The sequence below is a fragment of the Schistocerca gregaria genome, chromosome 2 (genome assembly GCF_023897955.1).
Source record: "Schistocerca gregaria isolate iqSchGreg1 chromosome 2, iqSchGreg1.2, whole genome shotgun sequence".
Classification (NCBI taxonomy): domain Eukaryota; kingdom Metazoa; phylum Arthropoda; class Insecta; order Orthoptera; family Acrididae; genus Schistocerca; species Schistocerca gregaria.
The window spans coordinates 883,619,311-883,646,110 of NC_064921.1; the positions used below are offsets into that span (position 1 = coordinate 883,619,311).

At 39.0% G+C, this 26,800-nt stretch overlaps 1 protein-coding gene across 2 annotated transcripts in view; it reads right to left on the reverse strand.

The window, feature by feature from the left end:
* The window catches only part of LOC126335307 (broad-complex core protein isoforms 1/2/3/4/5-like), a 71,543-nt gene that overhangs the window by 41,707 nt on the left and 3,036 nt on the right, over positions 1-26,800 (reverse strand). The window contains exons 1-3 of one of the 2 annotated variants that reach the window (XM_049998441.1): positions 22,767-23,336; positions 7,077-7,262; positions 6,729-6,950 (exon numbers count right to left, since the gene is read on the reverse strand). In XM_049998441.1, coding sequence (XP_049854398.1) covers positions 6,729-6,950; positions 7,077-7,262 — 408 coding nt within the window. In that variant the 5' untranslated portion in view covers positions 22,767-23,336. Of the gene's footprint in view, positions 1-6,728; positions 6,951-7,076; positions 7,263-22,766; positions 23,337-26,800 lie in introns of those variants that run through there. The other variant, XM_049998440.1, reaches the window with a different exon arrangement.

Here is a 26,800-nt window from a genome sequence, read left to right on the forward strand (position 1 = left end):
GCGAGCTTCAGCATACCACAGGCGATACGGGGACTCTTGTTTTGCCTTCTGCCTCCTTAAATTCTTTTTTTTCCTTTGAACTAATTATCATTAACATACGTAAGTATAATCTGCATTTTCATAAAAGAGAAAGGTTGGTCCTCAGTTTTAAAGAATATAACACCAGATCTAGTTTTGTGCTTAGTTTTGTGTATGTAATCAATTTCCTAGTTTATTTGGACTATTCCTAGTTAATATCTTTCATTATAGGTTAAAATCAGTAATTGTTTCGTAACTTAAATTCTATTGTTGACTTATAAATAAATATAAATTTGTACTAATTATAATCATTTGGCAGATAAAACACTGGCATTCTTTAAGTATTTATTTGGCTCTATTTGAAAACATGTTAGCAAAGCCAGCCCTTAATTAATTCTACCAGGTTTGTCAAAAGTATTGTTTGTATAACTACATCTGTTAATTTCATTATTTAAACAAATAATTCAGATTAACCCTCGTGGTAGTAGAAACTGTTAAAAAGGACAAATTTTTTGATGTATTCAGTTAATTTAATGAGTCATGTTTTAATTGTAATTTCTGTAAATTTAACATCAAACAATTTATAGTCTCAGTACCTATTATTGTGGTGATATATAAAGGCCTGATTTTTGGTCCCGAGACAGTCAGTCCAGGGCAGAGTTTCAGACAAGAAACCTGTGTTGGTTAGAACAGCAACAATGCATCTACTTAACTGTGAAATAAGTGTAACACAATTAGGCTGTGTTTTAAAACAATGACAGTGTCTGTTCAATATGTACCGTATTATTCTGTAAGAACCGTGAACTGTGTGGTTAGGTTTTTACTGCTCATACATATTCAACAGTAAACTATTGTAGTAGTTTGCCTGCACCCTTTTAATTAGGCTTATCAAAATTTGCCAATAGTTAACTGGCCATATAACTGTGTACAGGGTGTCCCACTCAAACCTCCCTGATTTTAAGGATGCAGGAGAGAAAAACCACAGTAGATATGACAATGAGAAATGCAACACACTGTAGAGCATCTCAAAGAATTTATATTCCGCATCACAAGTGCCAAGTATCGTTGCCAGAGTGCAGCATGGTCGCATGAAGTCAAATTGGTGACTCCACAGCAGCGTGTGCAAGCAGTAGTGTGGTTCACAGAAAAAAAAAATCCTGGTTACTGTGCAAAGAAATTATCGTCATGTGTATGACTGTGATCCACCTGGTGTGAAAACAATTAAGGAATGGTATAGGAAGTTTCTGGCAGCAGGAAGTGTTCTGAAACATTCTGGCAGTGTACATTACAGGGTTTCAGAAGTGAGAGTGGAGGACATCAGTTAAACGTATCTCAGAAGCCCACATAAGTCAATTTGTCAAGCACCTAGCCAACTTGATGTATCAGGCTCAACATTGCATCATGTAGTTCACCAGCATCTTTGTATGTGTGCTTACAAATTGCAAATTCTGCAACATCTGATGCTGAACGATAAACCACGCCCACAACAATTTGCTGCGGATATGCTGCAGCATATTGATATGGATAGCAGCTTCCTGGAAAAATGTTTATTCTCAGATGAGGCAACCTTTCATCTTTCAGGAAGGGTTAATACGCATAATGTTAAGATTTGGGGCTTGCAAAATCTGCACGTTGTCATTGAACATGTTCGTGATAGCCTTAAACTAAATGTCTGGCGCAGGCTAATGCATGACACGATTGTTGGAGTGTTCTTCTTTGCAGAACAAACAGTAGATTGGTTCGTGAATCTGGACATGTTGGAGCAGTCTGTGTACCCTCAGATACAAGACTTGCAACCCAACACCATTTTTCAACAAGATGGAGCTCCACCGCATTGGTCAATGGCTGTTCCCAAGTTCCTGAATAGGAAATTTGCCAATCATTGAATCCGACCCATTGCCTGGCCACCACATTCACCTGACATTATGCTGCTTGATTTCTTCATTTGGGGATTCATGAAAGACATGTATGCGACCAAAGTGGATGATATTCCTATGCTGCGACATCGTACCACTAATGCGATTGCAACAATAACAGAGAATATGTTACAAAGAACTTGGCAAGAAACTGAATATAGACTTGGTATTCTTTGTGCTACAAATGGTTCACATGTAGAGGTGTATTGATGGTGCATTTTTCATTGTCATATCTACTTTTTTTTTCCCCTGTGTCTTTGAAGTTGGTGAGATTTGACTGGGACACCCTGTATTGTTGGGGGGAGGGGAGGGGGGGGGTATGTGAACAGTGAAAGTACAGAATTATGAAACGCAACTTCGTAACTGTCGACTACATATTTAAAGTAGTCAGAGTCAAATTTCCACCACCTTATTTTTCAGCCAGTATAACAACACAGTACATCGACACCAAGGACAATCAACAAAGAAATAAAGCAGGCGAACGAACGAGGGGAGTGGTGTTCATGACAATTGACACACACACACACACACACACACACACACACACACACACACACACACACACACAAGTGATGCACAGGGGCTTCCCTCGTAGAGAGTGTGTCTACAGTCAGCACACGGAGGGTCTGCTGTACAGCAAGAAAACGTATGCCCAAAACACAAGCACCGAAAGCATCTCACAGGTGATGGGACATACGGCTTCATGTCACATCTGTAGCTTGATGTTCTCTGGGAGGGCACACCCTCAAAAGCCGAATGAAGGCGCCGGTATCAGTGCGGTTGTGTTTACCTCCCTTCTGCACACATCGAACAAAAGAACACCGTATCGCTCCAGATTAGCCCGGTGTTCCTCATCAGTTTGTAGGATGAGGTCCCTACGAAAAATCACTGCCTGGACCATATTCAGAGATTGGTGAGGAGTAATAGACACTGGGATATTGCCAAGATGATTACAAGCATGAAGAGCTGCAGATTGGGCCGCAGAAGGATCTGTGTTCAACAGGGAGCCCGATCACATCTTACTAAGAGACTCCCATTCACCAAACTTGTCCTCGATATTCTCCACAAGAAACAAAGACTTTGTGGTGGTAAATGTGTCCCCATCTGTCCTACTGCAGATGAGGTAGTGGGAAAGTGTTTCATCCTAAGATGTTGAGCCTGGCCCTCCTCCCCTGGTGTAGCCAGGAAATGGAAGGCTGCCAGGACATATGAAACAGCATTCAATGATCCTTTACCATATGAAGAGACAGCCATTTGAGAACGGGTAGATTTTCTGCAGCTTGATATGCTTCATGCACCAAGCATCCGTCCTGATACCACTCACTCTGATCAGGGGCTCTCCCCATGGGCACCACCCAGTTACACCAAGATCCACCTGACATGGCTCCAATGCTCCAAGAAGACAAGCTACCACCCTTGACATACATGGGGAGGTACAGCTCAGGAATTAGTAGTGTGATCCCAGTGTTCTTAGGGGCCTCAGCCAGATGTGTACCTAACAGCCCCACCACACGGACTGGCTACATGTGCTGGTGGCCTAGCAGGTTGGAAGGGGGCTACAGTGGGGAAGGGAGAGGAGAAGGAAGGGGGGGGGGGGGGGAGAGGAATCCACAGCGTAGACACTAGCGAGGGAACTCTGCCCCAAATGGCTCACGCTAAAAACAGAAAATCTGGAAGTGTGGGGATCTAAATGCCAAAAAGGATGTAAGAACAGGAGGAAGGAACAAAATTGCAAGCAATACAGGGAACCAGCTGGATAGCCAGGTCAATACAAATCAGAACACAGAGAAAGGGGAAAGAAGGAGGCAACAGGGAAGGAGCGAGAATAGGGTGGGAGGGCCAGGTGAAGGAAATGCAGCCAGGGAAAGAAGAATGGGCTGCAATAACTCGGGGTCCCATGTGCGCCATGCACGAACTCATGAAAAAACCGTGAGCCACATGTGGGGGACCAGGTTAAGCGAATGGGGGAGAAGTTGTTCAGGTTTTGTTCTGGAGGAACCCTCAGTCCAGACCATGAAGATATCATGAACCAGGTGAGGGTTTTGGCATTCTGGGTGGTTACGAAAGTTTCCACGACAGGGGGCATGAATAGGTTGGCATTTGGTGGTGCTAAGTGGTTACCAATTGCTGTATCACAGATCTGATTGTTGGTGATGCACCTTCAGAGAAGAAGAAACATTGGGTGAAGATACAGCTGGTCTTGGTGACCAGGAAGGAGGTTGCTGGTTTGGAGTCAGTCTGGCATTGGGGATGTTAGCGCAGAGCGAGATGGCATCAAAAGTGATGAGCAGGATGCCATGTGGTAAAGGGAAAGGAACTGTGGAGAGTCAGTGGAAAAAACTGTTGGTGTCTTTTATATAGAAGGGTAGGTTGCAGGTAGTAGCCTGAAGGTGTTAGTCCCCTCCAAGCCTTAGGCCCACCCCAGAACCTCTACGCTGAGTCTGCCTCTCCCCTCATTCCCACCACTCATACATTCTGCATCAATCCTGAAGTCCGTTAACTCAACCACCCAGGACACCCCACTGTGGCCAGTTATTGTGTCCCCACTGGGTGAATCTCTGCCTCTGTGGGCCAACACCTTCAGCCTATTACCCAAAACCTATGCTCTACACAAAAGACAACAACCATTTTTGCCACCAATTCCCTACAGTTCCTATTCCTTTACCACAAGGCACTCTGCTCTTATCACTGTTGAAGCTACCTCACTTTCCCAATGGCTTATTGTCTCCAAACCTAAAACCTCCTTCGGGGCGGGCCAACATCATCAACTATGTGCTCATCCACAACTACTTCTCCTTTAAAGCATCACCAACAAACAAATAGCAATGGGCACCCACAGGGCACCATCCAAAGCCAATCTATTCAAGGGTCATGTAGAGGAATCCTTCCTAACTGCCCTAAATTCCAAACCTTCACCTAGCTCAGACTCACTATGATATTTTCATGATCTGGACTGAGTGTGAGGTCATTCTATTCACATTCCTGCAGAGTCTCGACAACTTCTCCTCCATTTGCTTCACCCATTCCATACCAAGAAGTCCCTGTGATACATCATAAGCAGTCTTGGTTGTCACATCTGTAGTGAAGAGCAGTCCCTGTCTAAATATACTGAGGGTCCAACTGAGGCCTTTACAGACCGAACATACCCTCTCACCCATGTACAGAAACAGATCTCCCATGCCTTACCTAGCCAGTTACCTACCACTCCCACATTCTGGCCATCCAGCCACTAGGAGCAATCCCTTCATGATACAGTATCACCCACGACTGAAGAAACTGAATCGCATTCTCTGGCATCTTACTATCCAACAAACCTACGCAATATTCTTTCCCATCCCCAACCCCAGCCCCTTGCCTCTAGGCTCATATTTTTGCAACATATCAAGATGCAAAACTGCCCCATACATCCTCCTCCTCCTCCTCCACCACCACCACCACCACCACCACCACCATTCTGGTCACAGCAGTCGCTTATCCTATCAAAGCCACGACTACCTATGAAAGCAGTCATGTGATCTACATAGTACGCTGCATCCACTGTGCTGCTTTCTAAATGGGCATGACTACCAACAAGCTTTCTGTCTGCATGAATGGTCACCGACAACTGTGGCCAAGAGACAGCTGGACCACCCAGCTGCTAAACGTGCTGCCCTCGACAATGTCCATCACTTCAATGACTCACAAATTAGAACTCTACCTGCAGTATATCCCACTTTCCCATAACTCCCCTGGCCTCAACTTTTGCTAGTCTCTGCCTGTCACCCACCTATCCCCCTTCTCTGTTCCCATTCCAGCACTATAAAGCCTGCTATTCCACCAACACATCCACTAATCTTTTTCCCCTCCTCTACTTCTTTTCTGCTCCCTTTCCCCTCTCTCCCCAGAACTCACAACTGCACCTAGCAACCTAACTCTACCCCTTCCACATTCCTGCACACTCCCACAAGGAGCACTACACCTCTGCTCCTCCCTGCTATCATTCTCCCCTCCTCACCCCAGTCTCCTCCTTACCCCAACTACCAACAATTGTGTTTCCCATCAGGTGCAATAACTGCACACAGTCTGGCCTCAGCACTCAGAGACTGTGGCAATAAGTGTGCATGTTATGCTTGCATGAATGCGCTTTAGAATAAAGCCTTTTGACGAAAAACTCAAATGTATAGCAGTATTTTTGTTGTGCATGTCTGTGACTCAACTCTCCTCAACATTGTGAGTAGTAATTTATCTTTTACATAATATTGTCTTAGTGCCTATTTTATAATTTTCTTTTTAAAAGGCACAGTCTGCACATAGTTAAACATCTTGAAATGTTAACCTTTTGAAGAATCAGAAATCTAAATCAAAGAAATAACATGACCTCATGAAACCACAAAACTGCAGTCACATGCTTAGTAGGAGTGTGGGGAATGGGTAGGAGGAATGAGGGAGGGAGGATCAGTTCATGTAGGGATAATAACTTGTGAGACTGCCCAGAGTCCTTTGAAGTCCACATGCTGGCATTTGCCTGAAGTAATTTACAGAAAGGCATAGTGGAACCAGGTTCTCAAAATAAGGATTTGACACTGTTCTTCCAAAACACTGACCCCTGCAGGTATCTGCAAAATCTTAAAGACTAAGCACAATCTCTACAACTAGGGAAGAATAGTGAAGGAAATCAGAGAAGTCCATTACAAAAGACATTTGTGTTAAGGGGTTCAATGAAACTATAGAAACAGGGACAAGTGGTGGTAAAGGAGTAGTCTCATCTATGCATAGTTAACTAAAGTACAGACATTTGCAAGTATTCCAACTTACCTCTCTTTCTGGCAGGAGACTGTCAGCCATGGCTGCTGATTTGTCTTTAACTGTATCATCTGACAGACCTTGCACTGCCAACAGTTCTGCTGTTGTGAGGAAGGATGTGAGCTGTTCCTGCATCACATTCACCTCACCAAGATATATGAAGTCTAACAGAGCCACCAGGTCTTCAAACTTGACATTACGGAAAATTATTACTGGATGCTGGCAAGGATTTTCCTGAAAATCGAAACACTTTTTTTTGGTAGAAGTTTACTTCTCTGCAACTAATAATAAATGAATTCATATTCAGTATTGGTAAAAAAAATCCAGGATTTTAATTTTTTGTGAGTAAACCTTCCTTACTTTGAAAAGCTCTCTGAAGTAAGTGCTGCACACTGAAAGAAGCATTTTGTGAGCCCGAATGCGCTTTCCTTCGCAGCTCAGTGTCACGTCCACTAACTCTTCATCATTCCTCAATGTACTAAAACCTCCTGTTACATGGGTTGGGTAATTATTCCATCTGAGTGAGTACTGCTGACTACTGCCCATCTAGAATGGAGAGATATAAACAAATTAAATTTGTCACATAATTAAGTTTTTAATGGTATGGACTCTGCCTCTTTACCAGAGTAAAACTTGATGATAATTTAGGACACAAATTTAAGAGAAATCTCCCATTATCTGGTCACATGTCTCATATCAACTTGAAGCATCAGTCTTACCAAATGAGCGAAACCTAAAAGCTCCACTGTAATAAATGTACTTGTAGATTAAAGCTTTGATTTACTTTTTGAGACATCCTCAGCTCAGTGACAATCTTTCTTTGTTTATCTACATCGACCCAATTACTCAGCAACTCACAATTAAGTGCCTGGCAGTGTGTTCATCGAATGACCTTTAAGCTACTTTTTTACCATTCCCCTCTTGAACAGTGCATGGGAAAAACCAACACTTAAATCTTTTCATGCAAGCTCTGATTTCTCTTATTTTATTATGACAATCATTTCTCCCTATGTAGGTGGGCACCAAGGAAATATTTTCACACTCTGGTGAGTCTCTTATTTTATTATAATGATCATTTCTCCCTATATAGTTGGGCACCAAGGAAATATTTTCACACTCTGATGAGAAGGCTGGTGACTGAAATTCATTAGAAGATCCTGCCACAGTAAAAGACACCTACATTTTAATGACTGCCATCCGAATTCATGTATCAAATCTGTGGCATTCTCTACTCCGTTTTCCAATAATACCAAAAAAGCTTCCCTTCTTTGAACTTTTTTATGTTTTCCATCAATCCTATCTGATGCAGATCCCACACTGCACAGCAATACTCCAGAAGAGAGTGGACAAGGATAGTGTAATTAGTTTCTTTAGTAATCCTGTAACATTTTCTAAGTGTTTGGCAACAATATCACAGTCTTTGGTTTGCTTTCCCCAGAACATTATCTATGTGATCATTTGAATTAAATTTATTTGTAATTGTAATTGTAATCCCTAAGTACTTAATTGAGTATACAGGCTTTAGATTTGTGTGATTTATCATGTAACTGAAATTTGTTTCATTCTTTCTACTGCTCACACTCTTCGTGATTTAGAGTCAATTGTCACTTTTGCACCATACAAATATCTTGCTAAATTATTTTGCAATTCCTTTCGGTCAGCTGATGACATTACATGGCAGTAAATGACAGCAACATCTGCAAACAATCATTTATGTATATCAAGAAGAACAGAAAGCCTATAACATTTCCTTGAGGAACACCAGATAGTACTTCTGTTTTAACTCAATGACTTCCCATCAGTTATTACGAACAGTGACTTCTCTGACAGGAAATCATGAGTCCAGTCACACAACAGAGATGATACTCCATAGGCACACATTTTAATTAGAAGACACTTGTGAGAAATGGTATCAAAAGCCCTCCGTAAAGCTACAAATATAGAATCAATTTGATGTCCCCTATCAATAACACTTCATGAGAATAAAGTGCTAGTTGTGTTTCACATTAACTATATTTTCTGAATCCGTATTGATTATTTGTCAATAAATTGTTTTCTTTGAGCTGATACATAATATTCGAGCACAATATGTGTTCCATATTCCTACTGCAAATTGATGTTAGTGATAGGGGGTCTGTAATTCAGTGGATTACACAGATTTCTTTTCTTGATTAATGGTCTGATTTTGCAACTTTCCAATCCGTGGGTACAGACCTTTCAACAAGCGAACAGTTGTATATGATTGCTAGGTATGGAGCATATTCTGAAAGCAACCTGACTGATATACAATATGGACTGGAAGCCTTGCCTTTATTAAGTGTTTTAGGCTGCTTCACCACACCGAGGATATCTACTTCTAAGTTACTCATGTTGGTAGCTGTTCTTGATTCGAACTTTGGAATATTTACTTCATCTTATTTTGTGAAGGAATTTCAGGAATTTAGTAACTCCACTTTAGTGCCGCTGTTGTCAGTAACATCACCATTGTTATCACACAGTGAAGGTATTGTTTGCATCTTGCTGTTGGTGTGCTTTACATATGATCAGAGTCTCTTTGGGTTTTCTGCCAGATTTTGAGATGGAGTTTCATTGCAGAAACTATTAAAAGCATCTAACATTGAAATTAGCACTAAATTTCAAGCTTCTGTAAAACTTTGGCAATCTTGGGGATTTTGTATTCTTTTAAATTTCGCATGCTTTTTACACTGGTTCTGAAATAGTGTTCTGACCTATTTTGTGTACTGTGGGGGGATCAGTACCATCTCTTATTAATTTATTTGGTATATATCTCTCAACTGCTGTTGATAACATTTCTTTGAAGGTAAACTACATCTGGTCTATGCTTACATGTTCAGACAGGAAGGAGTGAAGACTCTCTCTTAGAAATTTTTATTTGCCTTTTAAAACATAAGTATTTTCTGTTTATATCTGGTAGGTAGATGGGTAGATCACATAACTAATGAGGAAGTATTGAATAGGATTGGGGAGAAGAGAAGTTTGAGGCACAACTTGACCACAAGAAGGGATCGGTTGGTAGGACATGTTCTGAGGCATCAAGGGATCACCAATTTAGTATTGGAGGGCAGCGTGGAGGGTAAAAATCATAGAGGAAGACCAAGAGATGACTACACTAAGCAGATTTAGAAGGATGTAGGTTGCAGTAGGTACTGAGAGATGAAGAAGCTTGCACAGGATAGAGTAGCATGGAGAGCTGCATCAAACCAGTCTCAGGACTGAAGACCACAACAACAACACATCTGGTAGGTTTGGATGTTAGGGTATTCAGTCTAGCTACAATAACCTTGTGGTCACTAATCCCTGTATCCATCATGATGCTCCTTATTTGGTCAGGATTATTTGTTGCTAAGAGGTCAAGTATGTTTTCGCAACCATTTACACTTTGATTGGTCTCCTGAAATAGTTGTTCAAAATAATTTTCAAGGCATTCAGTATGATTTTGGACGAAATTTTATGCCTTCCATTGACTTTAAACATGTATTTTCACCAACAAATCGATGGTAAAGTGAACTCATCACCAACTATAATTATATGAGTAGGGTACCTACTTGATAAGACACTCAAGTTTTCTTTGAAATATTCAGCAACTGTATCATCTAAGTCAGGGTTGATAAAAGGAACCTATCATTAATGAATTCCAGTTGTCAGATATAGAATCTACCCATACTAACTCACATGAACTATCTACTTCAATGTCACTACAAGGGAAACTACTTCTGATGCACATGTATAACAAAGAAATGCAATCTTGAGTTTAAAAAGTGTTAGAACCAAGAGATTTGCATAGGTATGCCACATGAGTAGTATGTTATTGTAGAAAGATGTATGTATAGTTCAAGGTTTCAGTTAATGAGTTGAAACTTCTGAGGTTCGTTGTTAGCATTTTTCAGTTTTGTAGGTGGTCTGATGAAAGTGAAATTTCATGAAGAGTGTGTACCTTTCTGGAGTAAAGTTAGAGAAGTTTACCTAAATGCATACTTTTTTCTCATATTTGTTGAATTATTGCTGCAGTTCTTCTTTTAATGATTTCACATTATACAACAATGTCATGAGACTGTAAATGTGATGGGTTCGCAGTCTTAGAATTGCTACATGGCAGAATAGTGGCCTACACAAAGTTTGTGCCTTGACACCACACATTCACATGAAAGCCTTTTTCTGGATTAAGATTTTTTTTTTATACATCTAGTTCTGTAGAACCAAATTGAGGAGCAAATCTTCAAGGTCATGAAACGTGTCAGTACATGAAATTACAACACAGAAGTAATAACAGATAAACTAAAATGTTTATGAACCGAAAAAAAAGACAAACCATAAGTTTACGTAAAGGCAATCATCAGTATAACAGGAATCAGCTTAATTTTTCCAGGTACTCATTTACAGAACAGGAGTGACCCATAAGGAAACCATTCAGTTTTGATTTTTCATATATAAAAATTATTATTTGTGTTATGCCCTTGAAGAGTGCATTGAGACTAAACTTCATGTCCATTCCCCTGTTTTCTCTCTACATTCTGCCCAAACTTCCCTCATTCTTGTGCTGTGTTTCTGCTTCCGTTCTGTGGTCCACTTTAGTACCTGAGTTCTCTTTAGCTTCTCTTTCTTCCTGTTTGCCCAGTGTTCCTTCATCCTCTGGCTGTGTTCTTGTCATCTCTGCTTGGCCCATTGTGTTCGTTTGTTGTGTGGTGTATCTTGTAGTTTGTTTCTTCTGATCAGGTTCCTAAGAAGTGTTTTGTTTTGTATTGTTTCCTGTGTGATGTTGAGTTGTTCAATGTTACTTCATTCACCCGTATCATTTCTCACTTCATTCATCCATTTGTTGTTCATCCTTGTGCTAACCCAGTCCAACATCTGTATCGTTATCCTATGTGGTGCCAGTCTGCTGAGTGTCCATAAAACTGTAGTCTACGTTTCCTAATTTGGTCTGTTATTTCCTGTGTGTGTTCATATGGTTCTTCAGCTGGCCTCTTTATCCATACCCCATCTTGTTGTGTCACCCCGAATATTTTCCTGAGTATTTTTTGTTCTGTCTTCTCTATCTGTTTAATTCATGTCTGTCCTTGTACTACTGTGGTCCCTCTCTCGGGGAGAGAGAGAGAGGGAGGGGGAGAGAGAGAGAGAGAGAGAGAGAGAGAGAGAGAGAGAGAGAGAGAGAGTACATTAAGTCCAGGAACACTTTCAATTATTTATTGCACAAGAACTAAACATTGTACAGATGTTATACGTATTGTATTTTGAAGTGAAACTCTAAAAGTTTCTTTATAAACATTCAATATGCGAACTATGAGTGACCTGGCAGACGTCAATACAGTAATCGAATTCTTGCCATACCCCTCCTAGCATGGCATCATCAACTGTGGCAGTTGCTTCCTGCATTCTCTCCTGGAGCTCTGGTACATCACGTGGTGGAAGCAGTACATACACCAGATCTTTAATGTGTCCCCACAGAAAAAAGACACAGAGTGTGAGATCTGGTGATTGGGGAGGCGATTTCATGAAATAGCTGTCCCCTTCTGTAGCATGGCCAATCCAACAATGCGGCATCTGACTATCAGAAAATTACCAGCCAATCCACAATGCGGCATCTGACTATCGGAAAATTACCAAACTACGCTGTACACCCTGTGTGTGTGTGTGTGTGTGTGTGTGTGTGTGTGTGTGTGTGTGTGTGTGTGTAGATATTTTTTTGAGAGGCCAGTGTCAGTATACCCAGACCAATGACCAGGTGTTGACAAGATCTTTGGGAATTTGCACCACTTATTGCCCAAACCGCCAGTTTTTGATCCAAAAATACCCTTTAAGAATGGGAAGAGTTAACTCACAATATAATACCATACATCATAAGGGAATGAAAATAAGCTAAGTAGACTACTTTTCATGTGAAGCTATCATTTACTTCAAATACCGTTCGAATAGTATAAATGGCAGCATTAAGTCTTTGAACAAGATCCTGAACATGGGCTTCCCACGACAGTTTACTATCTATCTGAATGCCTAGAGTTTGAACTGTTTAGTTTCACTTGTCGTATGCCCATTCTGTGAAATTAAAATGCCGGGTTTTGTTAAAATGTGTGTTATAAACTGTAAAAACTGAGTTTTACTATGATTTAGCCTTAGTTTATTTTCTACAAGCCATGGACTTATGTCATGAACTGCACTATTCGAAACAGTGCCAATGTTGCTCCACACAACATCCTTTACTACCAAGCTAGTGTCATCAATAAACAGAAATATTTTAGAATCACCTGTAATACTAGAAGGCATATCATTTATATAAATAAGAAACAGGAATGGCCCCAGCACTGATGACTGGGGCACACTGATCCCCCTCACAGTGAACCAACTGTGAGATACTCCACATATTCCATAATGGTCCTACTTCTGGGGCAATATTTTGTGAGCAACACAATCAAATGCCTAAGTTAAATCAAAAAAAGATGCATTGCATTTGAAACCTTTTGTTTAATCCATCCAGTACCTCACAGAGAAAAGAGAATATAGCATATTCAGCTGTTAAACCACTTCTGAAACTAAACTGTATATCTGACAGCAATTTAATAAAATAAAATGATCAATTTTCCTTGCATACACAACCTTTCCAATGACTTTAGCAAACACTGATGGCATAGAAATAGGTCTAAAATTGTCTACATGAACCCTTTCTCCCTTTTTACAAAGTGGCTTTACTACTGAGTACTATTCAGGAAACTGACCATTCTTAAAAGTAAAATTACAAATATGGCTAAGTACATGGCTAACTTGTGCAGCACAGTACTTTAACATTCTGCGAGGCACTACATCATATCCATGTGAGTCCTTAGTCTTCAGTGATTTAATTATTGAGTCAATCTTCCCCTTGTCAGTATCACAGAAGAGTATTTCAGACGTCAATCTCGGAAAGGCACTTTCCAAGAGACTTAATGATTCCCTGTAGAAACTATGTTTTTATTTAATTCACCAGCAATGCTCAGAAAGTGATTGTTAAATAATGTAAATTTGTTTGACGTATCGATAACAGAAATATTTTTACTATGAACAGACTTTATATTGTCAACCTTGTGCTGTTGACCAGACACTTCCTCCATGACTGACCATACAGTTCTAATTTTATCCTGTAAATTAGCTATTCTATTTGCATATGTGTACCACATAATTTTTGCCTTCTTAATAACATTTTAAGCACCTTACAATACTGTTTGTAATGGACTACTGTAGCTTGAGTATGACTACTTCTAACATTTTGATAATATTTTTTAGTATTAGTAATTTATTCATCCAAGGATCATTTTACAAAGATACAGGATTTGTCAACTAAATACAAGGAAAACATAAGTGATGTATACGGAAATGTATATTCAGTGAGTACAGATGATTGGCTGTAGCTTGTTGGAGGGATCACCCTGGCATTTACCAGAAATGATTTACGAAAACTATACAAAACCTAAATTAGGATGGCTGAACATAGCATGAGCATCCAGTCTCCTAAAACTGAGGGCAGTTTCTTACAGTTTCTTAACAGATGCATTGCCTCATTCAGTTATGTACATATATATTGGGAACGAGTCACATTAATAACACTAAAAAGTAATTGTACACTGTTTATTTAGTCTCTTTGTACTTTTCCCTTCTGTTCTGCCTGTCTGAGTGAGATGTCGAAATCAGCAAAATTGTGAATTTTTGTCATCTCTTCCACCTCCTTGGGCAAATTATTACACAACTTTAATCAGTGAGAGAAAATGCTGTTTAGAGTTTTTTCTTTGTTCATTTTTCCTTGGTAAATATTAGTCCAAACTGGCTCTTGTCCCATGGTCTTGTATAGAGATATTTGTGAGATACTAATTTTTTTTCCTGATGTGCACAACAGCTTGGTCACTTGACACAGTAAGGGTACCCATTCTATTTGTAAATATTTGTTTACAATGAGCCCAACTACTGTTAATTGTTGACCAGTTTTTCTACTATTTGGAAAGTGTTTCCACTTATTATGCACTTGATCTGCAAAAATGAATCTCATAATTAAGAACTGAGTGTCCACTGGAAAATTATGTCGCCACAAGGAACTGGCTGTTCAGATAAATTTTTGGCTTGCAGCTGGTCAGCATACAGTGCATTCCACGATATTTCAATGCTGCACCTATGACTCATCCTCAAGTGAGCCGTCAAGGACTGACAAAGACAGCCTTCATTAACAGGGTGTTACAAAAAGGTACGGCCAAACTTTCAGGAAACATTCCTCACACACAAAGAAAGAAAATACGTTATGTGGACATGTGTCCGGAAATGCTTACTTCCCATGTTAGAGCTCATTTTTTTACTTCTCTTCAAATCACAATAATCATGGAATGGAAACACACAGCAACAGAACGTACCAGCGTTACTCCAAACACTTTGTTACAGGAAATGTTCAAAATGTCTTCCGTTAGCGAGAATACATGCATCCACCCTCCATCGCATGGAATCCCTGATGCGCTGATGCAGCCCTGAAGAATGGTATATTGCATCACAGCCGTCCACAATACGAGCACGAAGAGTCTCTACATTTGGTACCGGGGCTGTGTAGACAAGAGCTTTCAAATGCCTCCATAAATGAAAGTCAAGAGGGATAAGGTCAGGAGAGCATGGAGGCCATGGAATTGGTCCGCCTCTACATATCCATCGGTCACTGAATCTGTTGTTGAGAAGCGTACGAACACTTTGACTGAAATGTGCAGGAGCTCCACCGTGCATGAACCATATGTCTCTTGTAAAGGCACATGTTCAAGCAGCACAGGTAGAGTATCCAGTATGAAATCATGATAACATGCTCCATTGACCGTAGGTGGAAGAACATACTAACGAAACTAAAATGAGCTCTAACATGGAAATTAAGCGTTTCCAGACACATGTCCACATAAAATCTGTTCTTTATTTGTGTGTGAGGAATACTTCCTGAAAGTTTGACCGTACTTTTTTTGTAACACCCTGTATAGCATACTGTGAGTGTTCTGCACATGCATAAAAATCAAGTTGACAGATGGACCACACTACCCAGCAGCAAGTAGAACCATGGAGCTAAGTTGTTCTGCACTGGCAGATGCCGTGGCCATTGGTGCACTCCTTAGTCTTTTATTAGTGCAAATCATGGAGATGATTGGGTTGCATGCAATGTCTGCCTGTTAGTCACTATCATGGTTCATCAGATTTTCTGCAAGGAGTTTTTTCATGGCTTCTTTAATAATGGAGTCCCAAAAAGATCAGAACCATTGTTTTAGTGTACTCCAATAAATGTCCAGTGGAAATACAATGTTTGGCAATGGCAGATTTGCTTGGTTGCAAAAGGTGAGTGCAGTGTTGATGTTCAGTGAAGTCTTTAATGGTGTGTGTGTGTGTGTGTGTGTGTGTGTGTGCGCTTACCTGTGTATCCCGTACCACCATCATTCACCCATATAACCACAATAAGGAAGAAAGGGAGACAACCATCTTTATTTCCTTAGTGAACCAAATATGAATGATTGGAGGTGATGAAGAAACTCCCTAAGAGCACTCTATGAAAAGTACTGTCCATGTAATTCCAGTTGATTTAAGGGCAGCTGATTCAAGTGCTCTCTCCTTGAAATCCTCCATAAAAAGGTTGGTCATCAAGGGAGGCAGAGGGCTGCCCATGATGACACAGTCCGTGTGCTCAAAATATGCTTGGTCGAACATAAAATAGGTAGAAGAAAGAGCGTGCCAAAACAAAAAAGTGATATCCACGTAAAATGTATTGCCAATTATGGCCAAAGAACCTGCGAGTGAGATGTTTATAAAAAGTGACACCACATCAAAGTTAAATAAAAATGGTTCAAACTGCTTAGACAGAGAGGGCAGCCCGCCACCCCCCAGTCTACTGGTCAGCCGATTGACAGATGTGATGTGTGCATTTGCCCACCAACAGTCTCAGCAAAGAAGTGATATACTTGGCTAAATCACATGTAGGATCTCCAGTGTCACTCACTACTGGACTTTTGGGACTTCATTATTAAAGAATCTGTGGGCTTAAGCTAGGCAGAAAACCTGTGAGCTACAATAATGGCTAACAGTCTGACAGTGCATGGAACTCCACCTCCAAGATTTTCTCTAATCAAGGATGACAGTGTGTGTCGATGGCCGCAGTGAGTGGTAATGCAGAGGACAGCTGAGTTCCACAGTTCCACCAATGTGTGTGCTACCGCCGGGTAGCGTGGTCCGTCTGTCAACTTGATTTTGACACATGCAGAATACTCAGAGTGTGCTATATATTGTGGAAAAGAGGATATGTTTGTCAGACTTCCAGGGCTCACATGAGGATGACTGACATGTGTCCAGTTGAAATATCATGGAATATATTGAATGAGGACCAGCTACAAGCCCAAAATTTGTTTAAACACTCAATTTGCTGGGAAAATTTTAAAATTCACAAGAAACTGGTTGTTACACTTTGATGATAATGACATTCTCTTTGCCAATACCTTGTGTGTTCATTCCATATTGACTGACAATCAATATTTGTCCCTAAAAACTTTGTATCTGCTACACAGTTTACAGAAATATCTTTTATGCTTAACATGACAGTGTTATTTACCCTCTTTAGGCTAAAATTCATATTTGTTTTCTTTCTGTTCAGTGTTGATTTATTATACGCTACGCAACTGAACACATCACTGATGGTTTCATTGCCTTCTCAACCAGAAGTTCTGATGTTATATCAGTGACTGTAATTTTTTGCCATCATAAAAGAGAATTTTTTTTCTCTATATTGCCTGGAAAGTCATTGGTAAATATTAAGAGCAGAATTAGTCTCAAGATACTCCACTGTGAAACACCTATGATAAAATATTTGGGGTCTGATAACTGTTTCAATGAAAATCTGTACCATGTCTACCTTCTGCATCCTATTTCCCAAGTATGAGTGGGACCACCCATTTGTTATTCCTCTTATATGTAGTGCTTCTAGTTTGTTCAGTAACCTTTTATGGTCAACAATATCAGAAGCTTATGTATGTTTGCAGGTGGGGACATTCAGCTGCCAAATAACTGTTAAAAATTCATGATGAAACCTTCAGCTGTCCTTTACTCAATGAGATGTAGAGGTTTCACCCTGAATTTTAAAAAATATCAGAAGCCTTGTACAACTCTAAAAATAGTCTTATTTTTCCAGGTAACTCATTATTTATTACTTTTAAGAAGGATGAGATTAGGGAAACTGGTCTGTAGCTTTTCAAATTTTCCTCATTGCCTTTCTTTAGTACTGGCACAGCTCATGTGTCTTTTAAACACCCGGGAAAAATAGCTAACTAAAAGACTCATTTATTAGATTTGTTAATGCCCTTGGCTTCACATATTGCATAGTTCACATCAGCTCATGCTAATCATAAAATAAGATTAGTATCTGATGGAAGGAATTTCAAAATAGGTCTACCTCAGGGTAACAGGGCAACAGTATATAGTGGAGATGCTGATTCGCAGATAGGCACAAGAAAAAGACTGTCACAAATAAAGCTTTCAACCATTAAGGCCTTTGTCAACAACAGACGAGAGTTTTATTCTTTAGTTTTATCACTGTGACTTCTCGCCAGTTTTAGTGAGTTTTCGTATTTCACTATCATTCATTTTCTCAGATTTATTCTTCTTCGGCAATACAGCCCTTGGTGGGCCTTGGCCTCCTCAACAATCTTCCTCCATATCTATCTGTTCTCAGATTTGTTTATTCCATCGATGGATCCCCATCTAGCTCTTGGTCTGCCTTCCCTTCTGGTGGAATACAGCCTGGCCTTCATTAATCGTTTGGGCATCCTGTCTTCAGTCATCCTCTGCGTATGTCCTAACCAAGGTATTCTTTGAGATTTGATAAATTTCACTATATCTTTCCCTTGTATAAACTCTTGTATTTCATGGTTGTATCTAACACTCCAACCTTCTGACTCTCTCACAGGCCCATAGATTTTTCATAAGGTTTTCCTTTCAAATGCTCTTAGGCTGTTACTGTCTGCTTCTGTCATTGTCCATGTTTCTGATCCATATGTGGCAACAAGTCGCACAAAGGAATAGTATACTCTCAGTTTAGTTTTTCTTGTAATTAGAGAGTTCTTGAGTATCTTTAGGTTTGCATAACAGGCTTTGCTTCCTGCTTGTATCCTTTCTCTAATACACTGTGTCATACTATTATCATAGGTTAGGAGGACACCTAACTAACAGAAGCATCTGTCAGCTATGAAGCATTTATCAGAGTTCTTCAGGTTCCGTAGTGTTCTTCTAGCTTCAGAATTGGACATAACCAAATATTTTGTTTTGCTTTCATTTACAATAAGTCCAATTCTTGTTCCTTCTACTTCCATTTGTCCATATATTTCTTTAAGCGATGTTACATCCCTTGTCACTATGGCAGTATCTTCTGCATATCTGGCTGGAAATCATCATTATTGTTCCTCTTGTATCTATTTTTTTGTATGATACTATGCAACAGAGGCTATCACCCTGTTTCACTCCATCAAAGTCCAACTGCATGGTCATTCTGTTATTCACTTTTACTTTTGTATTCTTCATTGTTAGCTCAATTAACTTTCTCAGTTTATCACAGATGTCCAATTCTTTCAGCTCTTTATACAATGTTGGTTTATTAATACTATTGAAAGCCACGAACAAGAAGAGAAGATCTATATCAAATTCATGAAATTTTTCCATTATTTGTCCAACAACAAACAACTGGTCAGATGTACCTCTGTTTGGTCAGAATCCACATTGGTATTCTCTGAGTATATTTTCGGTGCACTTCTTTATTCTTCCGTTCAGCGCTCCAGAGAAAATCTCTACAGTTTTCACAATTGAGCTTTTCTCCTTTCTTATATATTGGGCATATTATTCCAGTATTCCACTCCTCCAGCATGCTTACATTTACCCATATGTTCGTTATTAGTTTAAATATTTCATGTCTTAGAAGTTGCCCCCCTGATTTTATTACTTCTGACACGGTTCCATCTTCACCAGGTGCACAGTAATTTTTTAGTTTATTTATCACTGTTGCCACTTCCAGCATTGTTGGGTTTTGTGCCTCTTTCAATTTATCTTATCTCTGTGTTCTCTTCCTGTTCTGTGTACCTCTTGGGGCCTGATCTGAGTTTTTGTTGAGCATATCTTCAAAGTATTCTGCCCATCTCTGCAATATTTTTTGTTCATCTATTATCTCGACATTTCTGTTTTTGCATGCATTTTGTTTGGGTTGAAAATTTTTCCTCTTCTTTCCCACGGCATGATAGAATTTCTTCGTTTCATCCTGTTCCTTTAATTCTTCTATCTCTTTTAAACTTTGATTTCAGCCATTCCTTTTTTTGTTTCTTGCATATTCTTTGGGCATTGGATCTTAATTCTGTGTACACCTCCACATTTCTTCTTGTTTCTCTCTGTATCATTCTCAGTCTCGCTGCATTTTTACGTTCTATTACTAGCCTTCTCTTGGTTCCCCCTTTTGCATCCATTTCATCCTTTTCATGAATGTTTTTTGTTCATCTATTATCTCGACATTTCTGTTTTTGCATGCATTTTGTTTGGGTTGAAAATTTTTCCTCTTCTTTCCCACGGCATGATAGAATTTCTTCGTTTCATCCTGTTCCTTTAATTCTTCTATCTCTTTAAACTTTGATTTCAGCCATTCCTTTTTTTGTTTCTTGCATATTCTTTGGGCATTGGATCTTAATTCTGTGTACACCTCCACATTTCTTCTTGTTTCTCTCTGTATCATTCTCAGTCTCGCTGCATTTTTACGTTCTATTACTAGCCTTCTCTTGGTTCCCCCTTTTGCATCCATTTCATCCTTTTCATGAATGTTCACACATATTTAGGTGTATTTTAGCAAAATATTTTTGGACGTAATTCTACGTAATTTATGCAATTTTTCCAGCACTATGGATCCTTGCTCTTTCCATCTGCACCAATACGGAATAGTTTCCTTATACCTAGCCAGATCCCAGTCCCACTGTCCACCACCTCTACAACAACCTTCAAACCTCCCCCATGTCCCCTTATAGCTGACAAACCCTGTTTCGCAGACCTACTACACTTACCCCACCTTCCAAAACTCACTCCCACCACTCCTGCATTGTTGCTTGGCTTTTGGAATCCTCCTCAATGGCCTTACCATCAAATTACCCATCTCTGGCTGCATCCCTCCTTCAGTAATAACCTCCAACTGTTCAATTCCGCCAATTCTAAGCCCTCATCAACATAGGCCTGCAAAACCATATCAACCAAGCCCAAACCTCCTTACAGTACCTTCTCTCCATCTGCAAAATTCTGCTATGCAATCGCAAATTCCTGGAATCCATAACACACATTGTAACTCTTGAACCCATAACACACATTGAAACTCTTGCTCTGCACTAACTTCAGCAACATACACAATGCCACCTCAAAAAGCTCTCCATCCTGCTCACTTCCTACTCCCGCTTTCCTGCTCACTTCCTACTCCTGCCTTGTGGTACCACTGTCCACCACCTCTACAACAACATCCAAACCTCACCCATGTCCCCCTATAGCTGAAAAACCCTGTCTTGCAGACCTACTACACTTAGCCCACCTTCCAAAACTCTCTCCCACCACTACACAGAATCCAAATTCTAAACAGACCCGTGACACAATCATGAGCCCCAGAAATATCTGTCCTTTCCAAAGGCCTCAACTTTTGTCCCACTCTCAAATTCAATCATGGCTGTGGTTTCAGTTGCCCGAGACTGCATCCGTGTCCGTGTCTCGCCTATTATTGACGAAGAACTTAATGTCTGTAAGCTTTATTTGTGACAGTCTTTTTGTTGAGTGCGACTCGCCATGTTCACTACATGGTGAGTAGCAACTTTCCTTTTCACAATATTGTTACATTCCATCATTTTATTTCTACCTCAGGGTAGTGTGTTAGGCCTCCTTCTGTTCCTTATTTATATAAATGACACACATACCTCAGGAACGGCAGCCAAGATCATGTGGTTTGCAGATGATACTAGCGTAATAGTGGGTGATATTAAGGAATCGCTCTCTACTAATACCAATAAAGTCTTCAATTCCATGCATACAAGCATCAGTGCCAAAAGGGAAGAAGAAAACAAGCTATACACAATTTGGGAAGCTGAATCAAAACCATGCTCTCTGTTTGGTACTGGGCATAAATGAGTTAGAAAGGGTATGAAGCACAAAACTTTTAGGACTGTATGTTGACAAAGATTTAAGCTGGAAAGACCATGTAACTAATATATCCCAGAGACTCAGCCCTGCATGTTTCACTCTGAGAATTATTTCTAAAGTTTGCTCCTCAGATGATTCTAGAATGGCCTATTTTAGTTACTTAAGAGTCTTGTAGCTAATGAACAGTTCTCTGGGATACAATTTATAGTGATTAAATGAAAGTTTTACACTGCAGAAAAGGACTCTCTCAATCTTCTTACATAGCCTGGCTAAGGCCCACTGCAAGCCCCTGTTTAAAAAAGTTGTATTTGCTTACTGTACCCTCCTTGTACATACACAAATGTGTATTGATGACAAAAGCTAGACTTGATGAACTGCTAAATGAATCCGATTGCCACAGTTATAATACTTGCAAATGTAGTCCTTAAATATAGAACAAATCAGAACAACCAATACTCAAAGGCATGTGAGCCACTTTGGTGCCACTCTTTATAATGCACTGCCAACATACATAAAGAAGTTGCAGGCAGAAACCGCTTTCGGATCAGAGTCAAAATCATTTCTTATTGAGAAATGTTTTTATGATGTAAATGAATATGTGAGCTTATAGGGTTACTAGGGTTTCTTCTATTTCAGATGCAGTGTAATATACTTCTGTCGAGAAGAATTGTGAATTGTAGTTTGTGTGTCTCATATCGAACATAATCTATGAACATTTAATTCAGCCACAGCAAACATGTCAAACTGCGCTAAAGTACATGTCAAACTGCGCTAAAATTTCGCAAAGAACAGCCGATGTTAACAAACAGCATAATAATAATATAATTTTATTATATATACATACAATAAAATATAACTCTTAATTACCCTTTGCTCAAATTATCGTTTCATCCTCTACGAGTTCTTCTATTGAATAGTAGTATTTCCCACAGAACCTGCTGTAGCCTTGTTTTTAAAATTTCTGGCTTCATATTAAAATATGTTTTTGCCCATTAACTTGTTATATATGGCCATCCCCATATACTGTTGAGTCCGTGGATACTGGGGTTCCCCTAATTGCGATGGTTTTAGTGTCTGAAGGTTTTCAGGTGTTTGGCATTATACTTTTTAGCAGTGCTACATAATGTGCTCGTATGCATTACTTCTTTAAGTGTAGTTTTATATCAAAGTTAAACGATTTGCTTATTAGGCACGTTGGTCTTTTCTGCAGTGTTATGTAATTTGTTATCTGTTTTCACTTTTCAGTAGTGTTTTTATTTTCAAAGATTCTTGTTCATTGGTTTATGTATTGTGCATATTGTACTCACAATGTAGATGATGTATTTTGGGATTCCCCTTTCAATCGTGTACCAAGCAAGGTGGCTACTTCAGTCTTAACATATTGGATCTGCATTCGGGGAGCCTGGGGTTCACCCTCCATCTTGCCAACTTGACTTTCTGTGGTTTCCCCCTGTTACTAACCAAAATGCTGGAATGGTTGCTTTACTTAGGCCACAGGAACCTTCTGCCCTATCCTCGCCTTATCATATCCTATTTTGTTAATTTTTTGTACATATTATTTCTGTTTTGTTTCTGACATGGCTGATACCACTGCAATAAATGGGCTATCAACAAATAAATAAATAATAACTTGAATGCTGGTTATGCATGCCTTCAGAATAGAGGCCGGTAACTCATCCAGGCTGGATGACTTCTTAATTTTCGTATTTTTCTTCGGCCTTCTCTTTTGCGGGACACCACATTGTGCTGTCTATACATTGGGTGCTACACCTGCCTTAATGAAATTTTGCTGTAGCTTCCAACACCTGAAAAATGTCATTTATATAATTTTCTAGTTTTTATGGATTTTCTATTAACCTGCTTCTATCTTTGAATTGCTTGTTATTGTATTTGTGTGTGCGTTTTCTTTCCTCAGTTTCTCATTCTATGACAACCCATACTAGTATTAATTTTTTGTATATAATTTTGCCACTAAATGGTGGAAAGCAGGGTATGCTTCTAGGGAAAGGTTTTATTAATAGCTCAATGTCCCAAGTTTTGGAAGTGTAATCATCTTGCAGCTAACAAATCCATGCAGGATTAAAATACAGTAGTGTCCATATTTCTCATGAGGAAGACATAGTACGTGTTATTTCCTGTCCAGGAAAATTTCAAAATCGTTTTCCATTGCTCTAGGTGCTGTAGTCTGTGTATCCAGTAATAGAAAAACATTGTACAAAAGCTATGGGTTTTTAACATTATTGACTGACGATTGATCCATTATGTAAAACAAATGTAAGCAACACATCACTTTGAGACTCTATTATTTTACTTTGTTATTCTGAGACTGTGCTCCAACAAATGATGTTCTGTTTGTCATTATATTACTCTTTCCGCCCATCAGTAAGTTGACAGTGCATCAAAATTCCTTGTCCCATCCCCTTCTCCCAACTTAAGCAGCACCCTTGGAGTGTGATTGCTTAAAAAAAGAAAAAAAAAAAAAGACTGATCCACAGGTACTTCTGCGCTTTTAAGATGAGATAAAGCACAGGTATCTGAGAGATTTGGCATTAAAGAGTACCCAGAGCATCTGTTCTATCTCTTTGAATTGATTTGTTCATTACAAAATAACACTTGCTGCAGCCAGCCACAATTTTCTTTTATTTATTACCTGTACTATTTATTTAAGGAAATAATGTTTATTCTCAAGTGCATTTTCATGCATAATGCCATTTGTATGTGATGTTTGCAGTGTGTGTGTGTGTGTGTGTGTGTGTGTGTGTGTGTGTGTGTGTTAGATTAGATTTACTTTCATTCCAATTGATCCGTAGTGAGGAGGTCCTCCAGGATGTAGAACATGTCAGAAAAACAACAATACATGACAACTCAAACAAATAAACTAATGTTCCATTCCACAGGTCCCAAGTGGAAAGATGATCATTTTTTTAATGAACACTATATGAAAGAATCATTTTACAAATACTAATGCACTGAATTTAAAATATTTTTTTAAAATTTATTTATAAGGTAATGAATGAGTAATACAACTACCATAATACTTGTTTACAAAGAACACATTATTGCTCTGAAATGGTGCAGAAGTTAAGAGTGTACTTATACACACATACAAATCAGTTGCTTCTACTGAGAAATTGATCAATGGAATCGAAGGAATCCTTTAAGCTTCTCTTAAACTGAATTTCATTGGTTGTTAAAGCTTTTTATGGCTGCTGGCAAGTTATTGAAAATGTGTGTTCCTGAATAATGCACACCTCTTTGTACAAGACTAAGTGACTTTAAATCCTTGTGAAGATTATTCTTATTTCTAGTATTAATTCCATGAATTGAGCTGTTGGTTTGAAAAAGTGATATATTTTTAATAACAAATTTCATTAAAGAATGAATATATTGGGAAGCAGTAGTTAGTAACCCTAGTTACCTAAACAGGCTTCTGCAGGATGTTCTTGAGTTCACACCACGTTTTTGTGCCCGGAAAACTTTAACTTGGCTTGATGAATTACCCCAAAAAATAATCCCATATGACATTATGGAATGAAAGTAAGCATAGTATGCCAGCTTTTTCATTTTTATATCCCCAATTTCTGACACAATTCGCATTGCAAATAGAGACTTGTTAAGATGCTTCAGCAGTTCTGTCGTATGCTTTTCCCAGTTGAATTTATTATCAAGCTGTAATCCCAAGAATTTAACACCGTACACTTCTTCTGTCTGCTTGTCATCATATGTTACGCTTATACTCGTGGGACACCCCTTACAAGATCGAGAACTGCATGTAGTGGTTTTTTTTTTTTCTATAGTTCAGTGACATGGAATTGGCTAGGCATCAGTGATTAATGTCCACAAATATTTTATTAGCTGATCTTTCTAAGACTACACTTGATTTGTTATTTATTGTGTTTGTATCATCGGCAAACAAAACCAACTTGGCATCTGGTAATTTTACTGATGAAAGGCCATTGATATACAAACAAAAAAGTAAAGGCCCTAAAATGGTACCTTGTTGGGACCCCACATGTAATTAGTTCCCAGTTGGATGATGCCTGATAGCTTGATACATGTCTCTTTCCTAACAACACTCTTTGTTTCCTGCCAGATATATAACATTTGAACCATTTTGCAGCATTTCCTGTTACACTATAATACTCTAATTTACTTAAAAGGATATTGTGATTTACACAGTCAAATGCCTTTGACAGATCACAAAATATACCAGTTGGCTGCAATTTTTTGTCTTATGAATTAAGTACATTTTCACAGTAAGTGTAGACAGCCTTCTCAATATCAGAACCCTTTAGAAATCCGAACTGCTTCTTTGACAGTATGTTATTTGAGATAAGATGGTTATAAAGCCGATTGTACATTACATTGTCTAAAATTTTTGAGAATGCTGGCAAAAGTGAAATTGGACAGAAATTTGATGCTATTTCTTTATCTCCCTTCTTAAACAGTAGCTGAAATCAGCATATTTTAACCATTCAGGAAATATTCCACTGATAAACGACTGGTTACACAGATAGCTTAATATGTTACTTAACTCAGAATCACATTCTTTAATTAGCTTTGTTGATATTTCATCATACCCTCTACATGTTTTTGATTTTAAAGATTTTATGATGGACATTACTTCTGCTGGGGTAGTGAGGGTCAAATTCATATTATGGAAGTTACTTTAAATGTCTGGCCTGTTACCTGTAGGTGCTCAATATACACTTAATATTATGAAGGATTTTTTTGTGAAATTCTACTTATGTTGCACATGCTTCCATATGCTGTTCTAGGGAAAATTTATGAATGTCTATATTCTTAAATTTATGACAGTTCCTGATGAATGTGGCAACTCCTCCTTTCTCCATTTCTGATCTACAAAAGTGAGATGCTAACCTAAACCCTGTAACACTTAA